Below are 19641 nucleotides of genomic sequence, written 5' to 3'. Positions count from 1 at the left end.
TAAATCTGCCTGAGTCAAAGCCGATATCAGGTTTTGTGCGTGCGGTATACCTACGATGGCCACGCGACGCATACATGTAAAGAGCTGAGGGCCACTTTCATTTACCTCATGTCGGTCATTGTGGTTGGTGCAGAACTTTGCACACCGACCGAGTCCTGGAATCACTCGTGGATTTAAAACCGATATATATCAATTAAATGGCCATCGCGGGTATACGGGCGAGTAGGGGGCGCCATGTTTCTATCAACTAATATTTCTAATGCATTGTGACTCTCTATTTCTCTCTGTACACGAAAACATTTTGCGATCATAATTTTAGTATAATTGCATTTTTTACCAAATATATTTTTGTAAAAATGATCAAGAATAGTGAATAATTAATATTGACACTCGGGGTATTTGTAAGTATTTCAAATTCTAGAACTTTACCTATTAATTTTATTACATATTGAATTGGTAATTTTTTTATTTCGCGCTTTAATCCGAATCCATATTTACTAGTCATGTTAAGCGATGCGTGGCGCCCCTAGCGGACAGAAGAACAGAATTAAAATTAGTATAAAAATAATTTCAAATTTCTGCTATCAAATCCCATACACATGTAATATTCATTATAAATTTTATACTTAATTTATCGGATATTCTAACACTTGTTGATGATGGATCGCGGAGACTTAAAGAAGGAGAAAATCTTGCTAATTCAGATCATATTTAATATTGTGGAATTATTGGAGAAACTGAAAATAGGCGATAGACATAATGTTTCATTGTTTAAAAACAACAGAGTTGCACAGAAGTCTTCCTCATTAGATGAAAGTTGTTATAGCTGGAGAAAAAGAAAAAATTTTAATAGATAAAAAAAGTCATGGTAATGTTGTTTTATTATGTTGATACTCTTAATGCACTGCACACAAATATCTGGTATATTAGGTAATCTGTGTAAAATAACACCAGCGTCCGATGATTTGCTTTTACAGTAAACCACGCTATACTTGTATGTTCTTTTTCTGCAATATTTTACATCATCTTACCACCATTTTTCTTAAAATAAACAACTAATGAAATCTGCAATGTTTTAAATCCGTTGTTTTGATACTGCATTTGATTCTGTTTTTCTGGCCGCAAGGGGCGCCACCCATCGCTTAACATGATCATGGACATAAGAAACAAGGGACTAGGCATGCCATTGCGGGGGTGATGCAATGAGGGGGGAGGTCCGGCACCTTTTGATGTCCCGCGACAAACATGGCAGCGTCCACATTTTTATATTTTCATGCACAGTTTGTCGGCAAAAATGCTCGTGCGGATAATCAAATTGCACAGCGTAAGATGGCGGCTCTCCCCACTCATGGAATTCTCCCCCCTCTCGTGGATTCAACCCCGCTCGACCAAATTAGGATGGCATGCCTAGTCCCGTGTTTCTTATGTCCATGAACATGACGAATTCAATGCAGTTCCATTCTCCAGTTCACCTGTCTGCAGTTATAACCATCGCGATGAGCAAACCAACCCACCTTCTCTTTTATCTGCATCTTTGCATTATCTGAAAATCGAAGGCATTGCCGTCAGTTGAACAATTCTTTCTCATATGAAAATGGTTAAATTACTTTCCGTTCCCAGAATGGTGGTAGTGTGGCAAGCGTATTAAAATGGCAGCTGCCCATCTTGACATTTTATTGTTTCTGGTATTGCTTCAGCGGGATTTTATATGATAAAATTGCTTAAATATGAATGAAAAACTATATTTTCACATAATTTATAGATATTACGCATTACAAAAATTTGTTAAAAGTTTTAATCAAAGAAGAAAATACAGTACCAGCATAGTACCACTAAGCAAAAAAAATACGTTAATTTATAAATTTATGTGAAAATATATTTACAATCAAACCTCGTTTATCGCAATTCCTTCGAAACGTAAACACCGCGTCTATTGCAACTCGAGAGGGGACCCCACTATTCCACGTATCCGGAAGGTGGTCTTTTAATACATTCCCGCTTCCACGCTATCATTGGCTTTACGGAATACCACCTTGATCAAAAAGTTTTAGGACTTTATTTTTAAAATCAAAAATACAAGTTTATTCATCATAATCGATAGTGTCCCATTCAAAGTAGTCCTTATTGACTGCAACTCACTTATGCCAGCGCTTGATCCAATCCTCGAAACATTTTTACATTCTCATCAGAAAAGGTATTAGATTTGTGTAAAATTTACCCCCGCTCCCAGTTTTTGTCAAATGTCCACGTTTTGAGACCCCCTGAATCCGAAAAACAGGCTTTTACGAATGTGTCTGTCTTGCTGTATGTATGTCGGTGAACACGATAACTTTTGAAAAAAAGTAATCTATTAGATTGCCCTTTGGTACACTCGTTTAGTGTCCTAAACTAAAGGTCAAGTTCGTTAGCCAGACATTTTGGATGAAAATTCAAAAATTGGGCACTTTTTGAATATTTTTGGGACCACTTTTTTAAAAATTCAAAAATTCTCTGTATGTTTATTCATAGTATTTAAAAAATTTAACAATTTATCCTGATGACTTTTTTCGAAAAATCTAAAATTACTAGAGTTATAGCAATTTTAAAATAAAAAAACTAAAATGAACAATTTAGGCCAAACAACGCATGATTTGATAATGAATCACTTTTCGATATAAGCTACGTAAAATATGAGACAAAAATTTTTCATCCAAAAAAGAGCTATAATATTTTATAGGACAGTTAGTTTTTGCTTTAGTCGTAAAAAATAACATTCTAAATAAAAATATTAAATTTGTTTGAAACAACGACATAAGGTATGAACTTAAATTACCAGACAACAATTGTTTGCCTAAAAAGATCTATAAATTTATTATTAATAATTTTTCGATTGGATGAGTAGATCTTCTTTTAATCGTATAACATAAGATAAAAAATGCAAAAATGAACATTTTGGAAAAAGCACAGAAAAGACGAAAGAGGACATAGGCTCCTATATAGGTTCCTGCATTAGACCCTATGCAGATGCGCAGTAGTTTTTAATTAGTCGTAAAAAACATTAAAAATAAAAAACTATAAAAACAAGGAAATAAGAATTAGTATGATTCAATTTTTATGCATATTATGAGTTGTAATGATATAAATTTATGGAAATGATACATGTTTTAGAGCAGCTTAGAATATAATTTAAAGAAAAATAAGAAGCAAATACAAAAATAGTCATGATAAATACAATTTGCCTTTTATTTTGCAATTTTTTAATAAGTAATCCCAGGCAGAGTTACATAAAAAATGTATTATAATTGATATAAAAGTGTTGTGTAGAATGAAGAAAAGTAGACATGTTGGACAAAATCGAGTGCGAAGCACGAGATACGCGATGAGAATGTGTTCGTTAAAGCCAAAAAAGATTTCAAAATCAAAAAATTACAGTCGTCGGTCCGTTCACCTTTGATTATAAAAGGTCTGTGTCCGAACGCGGAAGAAATGCAAAGACTAAGTGCGGAGTGCGATTGCCATCAGTCGCGTGCCGTAGGTGCGCTCAAACTCTCTTTTAACGAAAGAGAATTCACAATTACAAAATTGCAGTGGTGGATGTTTTGAGTCTTAATTTTAAAATGTTTACGGAAGAATGTGCGAAACTATCAAGAACGAGCGCGAAGCGCAAGATAAATACGACATCGAGCGCGATAACCAACAGTTGCGCACCCTAGGCGCGCTCAAACTTGCAAGCGAAGCGAGCCGCGCGTACAGCGCGCGATGAGCATATGCCCGCATAGCGGGCAGATTTTTTATAATTGGTTTGCGGTATATCCATCAGTATATCCGTCAGAGCCATCTTCGATTTTTCCATGACCTCATCTCGAGATCTACAACGCGTTCCGCGGAGCGGTTTCTTGAGTTGACCGAATAGGAAAAAGTTGCAGGGAGCCAAATCAGGTTAATTCGGTGATTGTTGGATGGTATTCGTTTTGTTTTTAGCCAAATGCTCACAGATAACGAATCGGCCGAACGAGAGCGCCACACGGTGACGAGTCTTAAAACTTTTTGATCAAGGTGGTATGTGACCATCAGTGATGGGAGCTTGGGAAGTTGCGATAGACGAGTTTTTTGGATTGCAATAAACCAAACTTGCAATAAACGAGGTTTGACTGTATTTCACATTTATGAAGTAATTTCGTAATAGCGTAATCCACAACAATTTTGTTTGCCTCATAGTTAAGTTTTTTATCAAGTTTAACTCCCAGAGAATTGAAATGTGAAATTAAAACTTAATTTTGTTAATTTAATAATTTATAATAAATTAATAAAAAGTAACCAATTAACAACCAGAAATGTCGATTTTCTATACGAAACAGAGGCGCCCTCGTGGCATGAAACACATGGCGTGAAGTCACATGCTATCAAAGCTGAAGAAAGTACATGGTCAGCTTGATATAAAAAAAATCCAAATAATCAGTGAGCGGAGGAGAACAGTGCGAAATTGCGCACCAATCACAGACTCGTTTCCCTCAACCATCGCACCCCCGCCACCAGAGGTCGCTAGCGACCTTGAGAAAAAAAATAAAAATGTGTTACAGATATCAAATTACTCGCCATTAAAAACCAATGTGAGCATCGCTTTTCACTTTTTGAAAATTTCAAAAAATTACCCCTATTTAGGTGTTGAGAAGACCCCAAAAAAATAGAAAATAGCGCTAATTATAAAATGATTTTTCACATCAACCCCTTATCGATCAAGAAAATACGTAATTTTAATTTTTTCAATCTCAAGTAATTTATTACCTGTAAAATATTTTCATATTTTTCCACAGGTCGCTAGGGAGGTCTATAAAATAGGCTGACTTGGCGGTCACTCTTTTACTTAATTTTACCTAAATAAATAAAAATAATTTTACGCACTAAAAAAACAAGACTGAGCAAGAATCGCGAACGGCCTATACATAAAAAAATGTTCATACATACCCAAAACACAAAAACATGTATAAAACTATTTTCAGTTGTATATTATTTAAAATTTACAGGCGGTCCTCGATTCTCCGAACCTCGATATCGTGAACTTCCTTTTAACTGGCGCAACTACAACATCATTTCCCCTCCGAGTGACCCCGATAACCTGAACCACTCGCCCCGAAAAGTTTATATAATCGAGATCCGACTGTAGAATATTATATTTATATTTTGCGAACGAAATATTTCATTAAAAATGTTGCAGTTTTAAAAGTTGCGTTAAAAAAAATTAATGCGCCTAAGAAGGCTAAAAGTGTATTCAAAGTTTTGGATGTTGAGTTCCACACAATGCACCCGGCTGGCGCCTGGCTTGTGTAACTCTGATCATCCCTTCTATGTTTAAGAAACTCGTAATGAATGTAAAGTAATTTTTACATGCAAATTTTCTTGTAATCATATTTTTTCAAGCATTTATTGCATTCTTTTTTTGTCTGTCATGAAATCCACGCGCCTATCAGACCGTCTCCCTGGTGTAAAAGACAAGGTATCACAAGATTATAGGTGCGTAGAATAACATTTCACAGATGTTTGATTGTGTTGTACAAGCGCAAGAGGAGAATTTTGATTGTGTGCGAAAGTGGCCATAGTGTCTGCTATTTTTGCTCAACACAACCAAAAGATTCATAATCACCAGCTATCGACATGTAGAAATGGGCCGGTAACGCTTTTGGGAGAACTGAAATTGGCTCTAGAGAGAGAAAAAAGATCCGAGATGTAGACCTGCCTTTATCTATTTCAGGACTCTGTCCAGTGAATTGGTGGCCCCGGGTATTGCCTGCATATTCTGTATGGTTAATTAAAAAAAATTTTGAACAATATTTTTATAACATTAAAAATAACTATTTGTATTGCATAGGTACAAAACTTCATATTTTGAGGTTTTGTTTTTATTGTAACATTTTTTATTTTACTATATTCAATAAATTTACTTACGTATGAAAATATATACCTATATAAACGCCTTGACAACGCCCACAAACTACAGAGGCTGCCACCATTTTTTATATTTATTTACAATAAATTATAAATAAATCAATTCTGAAAAGTGCGATGTCACATTATTGGGGCACTTGCGACACAAAGCACGGTCCTGTGCTGCGCCAAACTTCACCCAACGAAAATATTCTCGACTAATCAGCTTTATCTAGAAAGAGATAGGTCTCATCTCAAATGTTTTCTCTCTCTCTCTAGAGCCCATTACTGTTCTCCCCACAGCATTGCCGGTCCATTTCTATATGCCGATGTGACCAGCTCAGAAAATCTTGTATGGGTAGGTAATGGCGCCGACATTTCACCAATCATCATCCTTATTTCCTCTCTTCACTGCGCGAATTGGTTGAAACTTTCCCGCCTATTGATTGGCTCACGGTTTTAATGCGCACAAATTTCGACCAATCCGAGATCCGATATGGAAACGCTCGATACGGACGCCAGTGTCTGACTGTCTGCCAAGTGTCAGTCGTGATCCGTTTTGTCAGTGTTAATACAGAGTTCGGTGATTGAATTAGCGATAAAGTATTTTTCTAGTTTTTCTGTGAACTTTAAGCAATTATGTCCGACAAGAAAGGTAACTATGAGAAACATTTACGCGATGCGTCTCGAAATACGCGAGTTTATATTCCTTGCGATTGTTTCGTGTTTTGAAGTTCGCGAGTACCATTAGCACTTGTCATTTCTGGCAGAAATTTTGTCGTATGTTTGCGAATTCAACGTCGGGAAATTGCGGAGAATATCGCGCAATTGATTAGAGTAGCGATTAGGCGAAAATCTCTCACGATAGTTAATCCCTCGGGCATATAATGAGTTTCGTCCTAGTGACAGATAAATCAATACGGTCCTCTGTGTAGGGAATACAAAATGGCCTCCAATCAAGTACGACTCTAGTCCTTTCGAGCTTATGCTTTTCTGTCAAACAGAATTTCGGATGTTAGTCCATCAGACTTTTTCGCAAATGACGAAATAACCTACCATTTTACTCTTAATTATGCAGAATATACTTTTAAAGTTCGGAAGTTGCAGATTCTCACGTCCTCATGCAACCTTTATACACTTGGACGGAAATATTAATTAATAAAAAATGTATTCAGATGAAAATTTTGTATGGAGGTTTCTTACGTAAAAACCATACTAATGTATTTATTTTGACATAAAATCAATGTAAAATGTCAAAATTGAATTTTCGAATACGCCTCTTTTGTTCCAATTCTCGTACGATGGGGGCGGAGCAAAATTTTATATTTTTATTTCCAGTTACAACAATGGTCAACGGAGTCAAAATGGCTTCTCTAACGTTTCATCTAAAATCAATAAAAACAACGAAAAAATTCATGTTTGCCGTTATTTCAAGTTGAACAATAATTTCGATGTTTGGAAAATGTTGAAAATTTTTTGTATTGCAAGTGGGTTAATTACATGATTCCTACATTGACCTTGAAGTTTCCAAAAACCTGCGTTTTTGCTTTTTTTTACTTATCTATTTTTAACTTTCGTTACAATTTTACCATAAGATGTAGTAATCTGTAAAATAAAGTGTCCAAACTAAAAAAATCTTTTTACGCATTACAAATTTTGAATTTAAAATTCGATATCATTTTAAAAAATTGAAATCTTCTCTTGAGTTCTGGGACTTAATGAGCGTAAACAAATTTAATTTCGTATGATTCTTGAACTCAGATTTTGTCACTCTTTAAGTTTTAGTTTTTTACGTGATTTTAAATTTTGGTCTTCCGAAGTTAATACTTTACAAAATCAAAACATTTTTACACTCGACAGTTAGGTTTATGTTTTATATGTTCGGCTTTTTCTTATTCAGATTTGTTGAAAAGTGAGAATAAATTTTATTTTCTTAGGTAATTTAAAAATTTTATACAACCACATCTAACAATTGAATTTTTTTATATTTCTAACAATTTTTGGAATTTTGGGTTATAAAATTACATTTGTGTAAAGTATATTAGCGTCTTAAAAATTATATGTCATGTTTTATTTTACACAAATGATTAAATTATTTCATTAATAGCACAGTCCTGCCAGGGTCAGTTACAGAAATGACAGGGGGTGAATCTGGTACATTTTTGACGCTGAAAACAGATCCGATGGTAGAAATTGTCTGGCACGTCAGGTTTTAGAGTAACTTTAAGTTACATAGTAAAAATGGCTATTTTAGCAAAATTTATGAATTTATTGTGGGGGAACGGATATATATTTTTTATTTCTGAAAATAGTATCGTGTAGTACTCGTCTAGCTCTAAAATCCATTTTCGATTGTCGCTGTACCATTTTTTTCAGCCGAGATATGCAAGTTTGCCCATTATTGGACCATTGATCATCATTTGATCTTGGCTTTACTGGGTGGACCATCACACAGCCCTGCAAGAGACAGTTATAAAAATGACAAAGCGAATCTTATAGATTTATCGATGCTCAAAACTAATCCGGCAGCAGAAAATTTCTAGCACGTCAGTTTTTGGAGTAACTTAATATAAATGGTCGAAAAACGGCATTTTTGTCAATTCCTTGATTTAAAGTTACTCCAAAACCTGACGTCGTGGAAAATTTCTGCTATCTGATTAGTTTTCAACGTCGATAAACCTGTAAGATTCACTTCCTGTCATTTTTTTGTAACTGAGCCTCGCAGGGTTGTGTGATGATCCACTCAGTGACGACAAGATCAAATGATAATCAGTGGTCCAACAATAGTCTTAACTTTCATATCTCGGATCAAGAAAATCGTACAGCGGTATCGAAAATTGATTTTAAAGCAGAAGACTACTAACACACAATGTAATTTTCAGAAACAGAAAAATATCCTTTCCCTCACAATAGATTCATACTTTTGGCTAAAATGGCCATTTTTGACCATGTAACTTAAAGTTACTCTAAAACCTGACGTGCTACACAATTTCTGCCATCGGATTTGTTTTCAGCGTCAAAAATCTACAAAATTCACCTCGTCATTTCCGCAACTGAAAAAACTCAAATTCGCAGGCAAGTGTAATTTAAAAATATATTTTTTTCACATTTAAAACAAAATATTTTTGTAAAATAAATCTGATATAAATTTTATTATGTTGATACTTTTAATAAAAAGACTAAAAATATACCTTTATGACCTAAATTCTTATTGCACACTACGCAGATTCTAAATCTACAAATAAATTTACAGTTTAAGGACCCCCTTGAGTTCATTATATAACACATTTTTATACAGAAAACTTTGAAAACTACCAAATTTTTATTGTTTTGAATGTTCTACTTTTTCAAAAGATATGAGGAGAAAAGGACATGCGCTTTAAAAAAATCCGTTCAGAAATCGAAATTAAATAAATGATGGTTTTGTTTAACAGAGAAAAGATTGTTATAAACGAACAAAAATTTGCATTCTTTATTTAATGAAATTATTATTTTTACCAAACTTTTTTTTGTGTTGCATCTTACCTAATTAAATAAATGTTAAATAATCTTGGTCGTGCGTGGCATAGTCAATAATGCATCTACATTTTTTGTTCCCAAAAGTGTACTCTATATTTGCTTGAGTAAAGTTGTAAATTGTGCAACAATTTATGAAGGAGAACTTTTTGTATTTTTTTAGCGATATTTCAAAAAAAAAAAAATATTTTTGTTATAAAATATTGTTGATAATCAATTAATTTGTAACTATTTTAGACAGTTGAATTAGATAATCTTCTTACTGAAGAATAAGCCATAATATAAAATTTAATAAATACTTGGTTCATCTTCCACAACAAGCAACTTTAATGAAAACAATGATTTTCTTAATAAATTCGAAAATGTGAAAACAAAAATTATAATATTTTACAGCTGAAAACTTTTTCATATAAGCATTATTTTAAGAATTTTAAATATTCTAAAAATAAGAAGAAATAATATTTACATATATATCCGGCAAAAAGCGAAAGAGGACTAAAAGTCGTTACGTACACAGCATAGGTTAAAGAGCCAAGGAATAGCATTATAAAATCCTATTAAGAAACGAATTTATTTTTTTAAACCCTATATTCGGAGACTTCATACAGAAATAAGTATCAGGATATTTTTTCGTAATATAATATCGCTTTTCCTCATGCATGAATTTTGTTTTTAGTTGCGTACCTGGGGGCAGATTGACCTCATGCCAATAAGGAACTACATATTTTTTATAGCAAGACGCAACCAATTTATTTATTTATTGTAGGTGAAACATTTTCTTAGTCATGCGATGTATGTATTTAATTTATGCCTCTTTCTCGAAAGCCTTTCTCTATTTTATTGTTAGTAGGAAATATCCAATTTGAACTAAGATATTTTCTCAGAAATTCAAAGCACTAAGTGTGCTCCTAAACTTTAATTTAAAGACACAAAAATTAGCAATAAAAGTTGCAGTTTTCATTTAATTTTTTGGTTGCGAACGTCTTGCTCTATCAATTACGTCCTCTAGGCTTCGTTCGGTGAATTCCTGAAAATCCGCAAATCTCTGGAAGCCAATCCTATATAAATATAGCTTTTTAAGAAAGCAACGGTGAATACCTTTCTTTAAAACTACAAAAGATTCCATTTTCAAACTTGCTTTCAAGGTATTTCTTTCGGAATTTTGTGAAATTTGAATTTTTTCTGATTAATTACATGTGATCGGAAACATTCCAAGTTTCTAAAAATTTCCAAAAAATGTTTGAAAGTTGGTCAAATTAAAAGAAATTTTTTCACAATTATGTGTATGTATGTATATATATATATACATACACACATTGCGATTTAATAATGCAACTGTATACACGAATAGAATTATTAAGTAGCCAAAAAATCGTGTATGTTGAATTGTTTTTTTTTTTTTTTCAAGACTGGACCAATCTTTCATCCAAGCACTTTGACAAAATAAATTCTTCAGAAAAATATATCACATCAAGCAAATTTAAGCTTGCATTGAGTATTCGTCACAAAGTACATGAATGTACTACACCCGACTGTCGGTTTAGCCGTTCGCGGTTTAGCAATTCCTAGAGCTGCTGGCCCATGCAGTTTCTCAGCTCATGGTGCGAGAGACGGTTGCGATTCTTGCGTCTGAAAGGACGCAGTGCGCGAGTACTCAGTCAAATATGTGGCACAATACTTTCATTCCAGTTGGAAACAGTCCAAGTGGCCCTGAATACTTACGGTTTCGATTCCCCCGATTTAGCAACAATGTCACTTGCAGACAATCCCCGACACTGTAGCTAGACCGCAAGTCGGGTGTATTTAGATTTGTCCAATTTGACATCCAGCTGCTTATCTCCAAAACTATTGATTTTTTCATAAGCAGTTTTTACTATATGTAGTACAGTTCTAAAGTAGGTATTTCCTCTTTAAACGTGATTTTAACTTTTTATGGCTTCAGTCACTGAGAAAAGAAAATTGACTGCGTTCGTTATAAACATAATATTTAATAAGGTCCGTAGATATTTGTTGAAGAGTTTATGGAGTCAAGCTGTGCTTAATTGAAGTCGAAGTCTAACCCGATTGAGGAGTAAATACTTCATAGGGGCAGTATAATATATATATATATATAATTTCGATTCCATTCAGGGTCGGCGGAGCAAGTATTTTCAGAGTGGAATTAAATGACTAAGGGGGGGGGGGGTGAAATGAAATAAATGTTCCTTTTATAATATCGTATGGATGTATCTGAAACAAATATAATATGTGTGATACAATTTTCTTACGTGAAAACAATTCTTTTTATTACTCACAATTATATCCTTTTTGGACATTTACATTTTTTTAAACATTTAAGTGAATAACCCCCTGGAATCTTTGTCGAGGGATAGGAAAATTGCAAAAAACCTTGTCAGACTGCAGTCGGCTATCGAGAGTCGGGTTTCGATATAGCCACTCGATATATCGAGTGTTTATACGAGTGTTTTTAGTTTTATCTTACGTAAACAAAATATTTCGCCAAAAGTTGTGCAGTTCTGCATTTTACCATAGGTAGTTAATTTTTTTTAACTCAACAATTAATGTCCAAAAAGGCGAAAAATGTAATCAAAGTTTGGAGTATGGAGTTTCACACAATCCACACGGTTTGCGCCGACCCTGATTCCATTTAGACCTTAAACTTTAGATGTAAGAAAATTAGAACTTAAGACATAAAATCGGTACTTGCGCGTACCCCGAGAACGAGCGTGACCTTAGGGTCTTTTCACCGAAGTAGCCCGGTCTTTTGGTGGTAGACTGAAACGAGGATAGCAGCTATACAGTTGTGGCTATCGATATGTTTGCAGCGGACCATTACAAAGACGATTTGATCCAAGTCAGTAGGTGGAGCCTTGGAGACCGGCACTCGCGCAGCCTAAGCCACGTATCTAACATCACCTTCTCTATATATTACCTTAACTCACTACGTGTTTATATATGCCAACATATATACACATGTATATATGTATGTATATTTATACATACATATACACATAAAAACATACATATATTATCGTTAAATTATGTACAAATTCGAGATAAAATGCACCGTGCGCCTTCCCAATTCAAAAAGTCACAAATTCTTGCTTGTGATTCTGGCCTTCCACCAGTCTCTTGCAATAAGACTCATCTCTACAAATCCTGGATTCTTGATTGGTTGATTGATTGATTTTATAAAAGAAAGACCGCGCTGCAAAAAGATCAAAGCCTTTTCTAAACAAGAATGTTTTTCAATTAATAATTTTATTATGGAAAAACTTATCCACATTCATTTTACATGTCACTAACTTGATTTCATATGAAATAGTTTAAGATTAAGCGATTTTGTTTTGAAATTGTTTAAAATGGCTATTACGACTCCAACGGGAAATTTTACAGTTTGAAACATTTTCAATTGTTGATTTTTATGTGTTTACTTTAATATGAGAAGTTTATACGGTGTTGCTTCTATAGACCATAAAAATTACGTATTGATGAAGACAAACATTTTCGCCTAGAGAATGAGTTTTACAAAATATAAAAGATGAGCCTTCTTGTATAGTTGTATATTAATTAAAAATTAATTTCGTTTTTTTATGAGCGACCAACGCTTAATGACTAATTAGTAGATTAACAAAAAGTAGTCATATCGTGTAGTAAATTGTATAATATATAGAAAAATATTCATTACTGCGCAATAAACTTTTCAATCACACGATTGACAATACTTTTTGAATTGGAGCCGTCGGCTGTGCTATATTCCCAAATCAATATGGATGAAGGTATTGATATGGGTGTAACTATTTTTTTATATTAAATCCGTGGTACTGGCTGATTGCTTAATTTGTTCCTTTGTTTAATACTCACTTTGTCCTGCCGATGCATAATTTTCACACAAAGAAAAAGTTAATTTCACAATATATTAATAAGGTTATTTAAAAATTTTGCTTTCATTTGCATTAATTATATAATTCGTAAAAATATATTAAGATTACATTATTTATTTAATTTAAATTTTAATATGAGAATTGTGCATGAGCAGACTCAAGTGGATCGGCAGGGTGAACACGAATGCTGTATCTAAGCTCGTCATATTTAATATTTCTATTAAATAGCGATTCAGTAGCTCACTTTTAACAATAGTGCATGCAACTTTGATCAAACTCATAAGTTTCGCAAACCGCAATTAAAATGAAAAATAACGTTTAATCTGCAGTACCTTATAATTGATTTATAGTTGAATTTCAGCAATCGAATATTTGTACATAAATTATAATATTGAAAATTGAGTCAGAAAGGATGAAACTTGTGAGCATCAATGCATGATATAGACAAACTGGTTTGTTCTTGCAACCACTTTAGTGAGTTGATTCTTCACCAGTTAGAATTTTACTGTAGAGCTTGTTACAGCAAATAATGAGGACGTGAAAAAACGTAATATCATGAATACTATTTTTCAGATAAGTAATAAAAGTAAAAGAAAAATGAGATTACGTTTGCCCGCATAGAAGATTTATTTCCTAGTTCTTATTCATACTTTTGGAGTTTTTGGTTTTGCATGTCTATTTTGTTTAAACGTTACAATATATAAGTTATGGAGCAAACCCCTTTTTGAACTGTTTTTTTCCCTTAAGATTTAAAGTTTTAAGGAGGTGTTTGCTTTTGCATGAATATAGTTTTCATAAGTTGCATGTTAAATATTTAAGATTATATTTTTAGACTTCTATTAATTTCTCGCGCTTCACCATCGCGTCGATCATATTTAAATTATAATAATAATCAAAGAGGTGAATTTCACCACCATGAAAGTATCAATTCATTAAGAATTTATTTTTTGATTGAAGACGATGGTGAGGAAATAAGAGAATTGCATGTTGCATATGTTGTTTGCACAGTTTGTAGGGTAATTCACAGATTTTCCTGTATGTTAAAACATAAGTTGTGGAGTGTAAAGAGTCATTTATTTGATTCACAACACTGCTCGTTATAGAACTAGAATGGCCGTGCGAATTGGTTTAGAGTAGAGTTCTAATGAACTACTGTTAATTTGGTAATACATATTAGAAATCCGCAAACGAAGACATTTTTATTGCATATATCTAGCTTCGAACTTTTTTTCGGTATGAGAATACATTTTTCTTTAACAGAATGATTGCCAGATTAGGAAAAACGGAGAAATGTCAGTGAATTTATGTTCTCACGACACAAAAACCGTTATTCGATCACTTTAATTATTGCTAAATTAATACAAGATGAAATATTCTACAATTTTTATCGAGTTTGATTTTTAAAAAACTTCACTTTGCGTCATTGTCAAGTATGAAATCATTGAGTTGACAATTCATAATTAGAAAGTCTTTTAATTCTAAAATCTTCCGTTTTCTTCAATTTTAAATCTTTATTCGTAATTACGCGCTTTTCCCTTAGGCTCAGGGTTTACATAACTTCCTTTTTCTTTTTTTTTTAATATTGACACCCGATACCGTCCTATGCGCATGAAAAAGTGAGCGATCAGCAAAGGAAAGCAAGAGGGTGGGCGAGAACGCATCCGCATCTCAATTGAAAGTATTTGAAATTGAATAATTTCGATATCAAGTGCTTCGAGTCGAAGGCACAACTGTAAACATCAAATTATTAAAGATTTAAACAATTTAACTATAGTATATAATATTACATAAATATAATAATGGATTAATATTTTTTCAATGAAGTTAAAAATATTACACAATCGCGTTCCGAATTTATTTAAGTTTTTTTTTCAAGTTTCTAAGGCGGTACTATCTGAAACGGGAACTTTTGCACTTTTTACAGAAATAATTTAAAGATTCGTTGGTGTCGAAGAACTTTTAAAATTATTGCTTGTCTTACTAAGCGTTAATAAAATTCAATAAATCGAGATATTACCAATTTTCCAAAATTTATTCTCAAATCACTTTAGCATTGCATTAAAAAAAATTGAACATGAAAACCCTACAGTAAGTATTATTTTTCGTTATGTTTAAACCTTTGAAGAAAGCTAACAAGTGCACCAACTAATCGGCAAATGATTTGAGTAAAAAGTGCATAAATTCCACTTTAAAATAAGCCAATGGAACTTGAAAAAAATTTCAAAGAATTTGGTAATTTTAAGGAGGAGTAAAAACGCGTTTTTTATATGTTTGTAGAGAACCATTACATTTTTTAAAGAAATATTATTATTAAAGATAGGACATGCATTTGTATTTAAAAGACTTTTCATTTTATCCAAACTTTCAACAGGATGCAGTATAAATCTCTGCAATATTAAACGATTTTAAAATTAAAAAATTGAAAATTGCAATTGCTAACAATTGTACTTTTTCGAATCTGAAAAGTTTTAATCACTTTAATTTTCAAATATTTTGGATCTAAAAGCGTGATTTTTGTTATTCATAGGGCAAAATGTTTCCAAACCGAGCAATGACGGAGAATTTGTTTCTTGTATTTTAGAAGACGTGATCTTTAAATTCAAATTTCCGAGTCTTTATGTTAACATTAAACGTATTTGGATATTTCTCAGAAAGAAAATAATGTAATTAAAATAAACCTTATGCATAAAAATTACAAATGAATAATAACTTGACATGCGCTGCACAACTTGGAAATACAAATAAATTTAGAACTCTACTCTGGCTTCACAGGAATCTCTCGTGTATCTATGCATGTGCATGAGTAAGAACATGTATACTGTTAATAGTGAGCTTAATTAAGATAGAAGTTAATAAGAAATGAGAAAAATTGTAAAGTGTACCAGGCAATGTCTTCTTTGTTTGGACCAAGTGACGGAGAGCTGCATTCTTTGAAAAAAGTCCAGCCTCGAGTTTTCGAACATTCTCTCAGTTACTAGGTTCGCATTGGAGACGCGAGTGTTCCACCGAAGCATTTCAATATGTTCCTAACTCGGAGAGAAAACAGGCAGGCAACTTCTCGACTTTGTGAGATACATCACAATTTGTCTTGAATACTATTGCTTGCCTTCCGAGTGCGAAAATTGTCTAATTTGAGAAGGCAAATCAATCAGGTCGAATGCTTATTATGGGACAAATTGAAAGTAGGGCAATTTTCACTCATTCAGTAACGTCAAACTTAAAACTAGCATTAACATAATCGATCGTTAATAAATTCGATGATTGTTTGCACCGTGGCACTGACACATGATCTTAATCACCCAGCACCCTCTCATCTCCAGAATCACTAATTCATCAAATTTGAAGTGGTTCTTCGGGGGTTGAGGCGGCGTTTGGTTCTTATGGACAAATTTGGTGTGGGCTGACATCTATGTTAGAGATTACAACATGTCCATTCGCTGCTGCTAGGCTTGAGCAATTATCGTACGCAATGTAAAAAGGGCCCAATAATAACAAGAAGGGAAAAAAATCCTGCAGAGAAACAGGAAAGTGTAAAATATCATGTAAATGTAGGCGTATTTTGCTTTGCGTACCCTGATTGCTACAGCACAGTGTGTAATTTGGTTTACTAAACCATTGGGCGGTTTGCATCGATAGATTTTTACTACTGAAAGCATGAAAGCACACATTAATGCACTCCTCCAAAGAAGCTGTATGATTGCGGGACTTACAGACCGCCCAATCTGCGATTATATATCATGCAATTATAAAGAACTTATAATCATGTTTGACCTTTATTTATTGGATATTTTCAGAAATTTGTGGTTTGCTGAATCTTGTCACAACTTTTTTGATGTGTGAAGCACACGCGCGCAGGCACAGATCCGCGGCAAACGAAAGAAAATTATTTAAATTTCAAACAATAGTTTATACTAAAGGGTGCCCAACCCCGTTGATCTAGTGCGCATGTGCGTGTGTGTTCGCGCGCGTGTGTGTACATATATACTTACTCATCGTACCACTGTACTCATTGTATAAATTACACATTCACCGCTCGAACACAACTTCTCGGCCAATCTCTTGAACTGTATTGAATTTTGTCTTGTTAAAAAGTACGACCTAATCGAATCATCATTAATTGGCTTATTTTATCATCACTTTCGAACCGCGATTATTACTTCTTACATTTGGCTTTATTTTAGCTCAGTTTTACAATTCTTTCCTCACACAATCGAATCCGAGAGTACTTTCTGCACAAACCCGTCAGGAAGTTTACAATTTTCCATCAAGTAGAGTAAGATCGCTCAGTTGTTTCAAGTTAATTGTTTCACTTTTGAAAATGCTGGAAATTTTTTTCAAAATAGTTCATTTCGTCCCCATTTACTCTCGGGTATGATTGTTAGACAATGTAATTGGCTTTTACCTTGATTGCGTAATGCTATTTGCTTTGAAATCAGTTTTGTATTATACCTTAGTTTTAGAATTGAAGGTAGGTCAGATTCATGTGAGTTTCATGCGAGAATAGTTTGACCCATTTTTAAGGTTTATCATTTTGAGTATAACAGTTTTCGATTTCTTAGTGTAATTTAATTAATCGTGCACGTTTGATACTCGGTGTTTCCGGCAATGCATAAGTAGAGTTGTAAGGTTGCCATAATTTTTTGGGGTTCAAATATTGTATTGATTTTTTCGCAGGTTTCCACATTCTAAACTTCACTATTGTAACTTTCTTTATTTTAGCGTGTTTCGAGAATAGTTTCTTGATAATGCATCTGGCGACAACATCAATTTTGTTTGCGGTTTGTTGGTGAAATTATAATTAAAAACTTCAATATTCGAAACGAAAACTCTGCTCAATGTAAGTGTTAAATTTACGTTTCAGAGTGAGCATGAGGTATCTAAAGATGAAGAACTGAAACTCTATGACTTTTTTGGTACCAAAATTGAGCGGCAAGTTTACAACAGTAGATTTGATAATTTTTGAATTTTAATTCCTTACTTTAATTCATCTTTATCCTTTATATGATGTTTTCGAGTCTCTTAACTCCGGACGATAGAGAAATGCACTGCACTGATTGTAAACCTTAACTATTCTCACATGTGACTCGCATCTGCGTGTACGTGTTTTTCGAAAAGCAACCGAATCTATGTCGCATCGTGTGTAAAAGTCTTAACTTGTCTACTTCCAATAACCAGCATGCAAGACAAAATCGGATGATTTTCGAAATCGCGTACACGTTCCTATGCTACGGCTCGAATCGCACCGACCGCGTTTACACAGAAATTGCTGTTAGTCAAACGCGTGACTCGGTTGAGTTTTCATTAAAATTGTACCTTCGACAAAATTGAATGTATGTCGTAGACGCACGAGGTGCAAGAAGGGCAATATACCAATCTTTCGATTATTTAATTTCACCATTATTTAGTGACTAACATTGTTTGAGCTTCAATTAGTATCTTGATTAAAAGTGGTGTACGTCATGTGTAAGATATACTTGGGTGTGGGAGTACCATTCGTGGTATTTAAACGTTTCAAATGTCCAGACTCAAAGCAATTTATGTATTTTTTTGTTGAAAATATGTGAAAATAATTTCATTGAAAAATCTAATTCTCGCAGCTTGATAAAGTTAAAGAATTAATTGATCTTGGGAATGTATTGAAATTCAAAATAGATATTGGACGTTTGAAACGGCTTTGATGCGGCAAGGCGTCTTGCGTTTCGAGTAATCGAATTGCAGCACGCGATGCATGCTATTGGCTATGGTACTAGGTACCTTTGGCTGAGGTTAAACGTTTCAATTTCCAAATTTTAGATGATAGACATTGCGATTTGTGTTTCAGCATATCCAGTGGCCCCTCATCCACCAACAGGTTTCGTTCCTGCTCAGGCACAACCAACTACCTATGGCGGTTAGTTACGTTTAAATAAATGCTGTCAATGAGTTGATCTCTAAGATTATCGTATCTTCATATATTTCATAGCGTTAACAATCCTTTCAATAGTTGATTCTATTACATGTTATATTGCATGTCAAATACTCCTTTATTCACGCGGTAAATGGTCTCAATTTTTAATAAACAATATAAATCACAGTTGCAGGTGCTTCGCCCTACGGAGTCTTTCCTAATCAGCCACAACTGTATGCGACGCAAGGACCTCCGCCACCCACGTATGACCAAACTCTTACACATCCAATGGTAAGATCATTTTTCATTATACGAAATCCAAATGTTTTGAAAATTCCTTTCCAGTGCTGTCAAACTGTGGATCCGATTTACCTTTATATCATTTTAATTGTTTTGTTGCCATAAGCTGACAACTTCAAGTGAGAACATCTCATGTTCTCAGATTTTGTAGCC

General features: G+C 33.7%; 1 protein-coding gene across 1 annotated transcript in view; it reads left to right on the top strand.

The window, feature by feature from the left end:
- Window positions 1–6420: 6420 nt before the first annotated feature.
- Window positions 6421–19641, top strand: part of LOC117169758 (DAZ-associated protein 2-like) — a 26756-nt gene continuing 13535 nt past the window's right edge. Inside the window, exons 1-3 of the mRNA XM_033356263.1 lie at window positions 6421–6556; window positions 19123–19191; window positions 19376–19479. Coding sequence (XP_033212154.1) covers window positions 6541–6556; window positions 19123–19191; window positions 19376–19479 — 189 coding nt within the window. The 5' untranslated portion in view covers window positions 6421–6540. The remainder of the gene's footprint in view (window positions 6557–19122; window positions 19192–19375; window positions 19480–19641) is intronic.

This window comes from Belonocnema kinseyi, chromosome 1, assembly GCF_010883055.1.
Source record: "Belonocnema kinseyi isolate 2016_QV_RU_SX_M_011 chromosome 1, B_treatae_v1, whole genome shotgun sequence".
Lineage (NCBI taxonomy): Eukaryota > Metazoa > Arthropoda > Insecta > Hymenoptera > Cynipidae > Belonocnema > Belonocnema kinseyi.
This window is presented reverse-complemented; position numbering and strand designations above follow the sequence as displayed.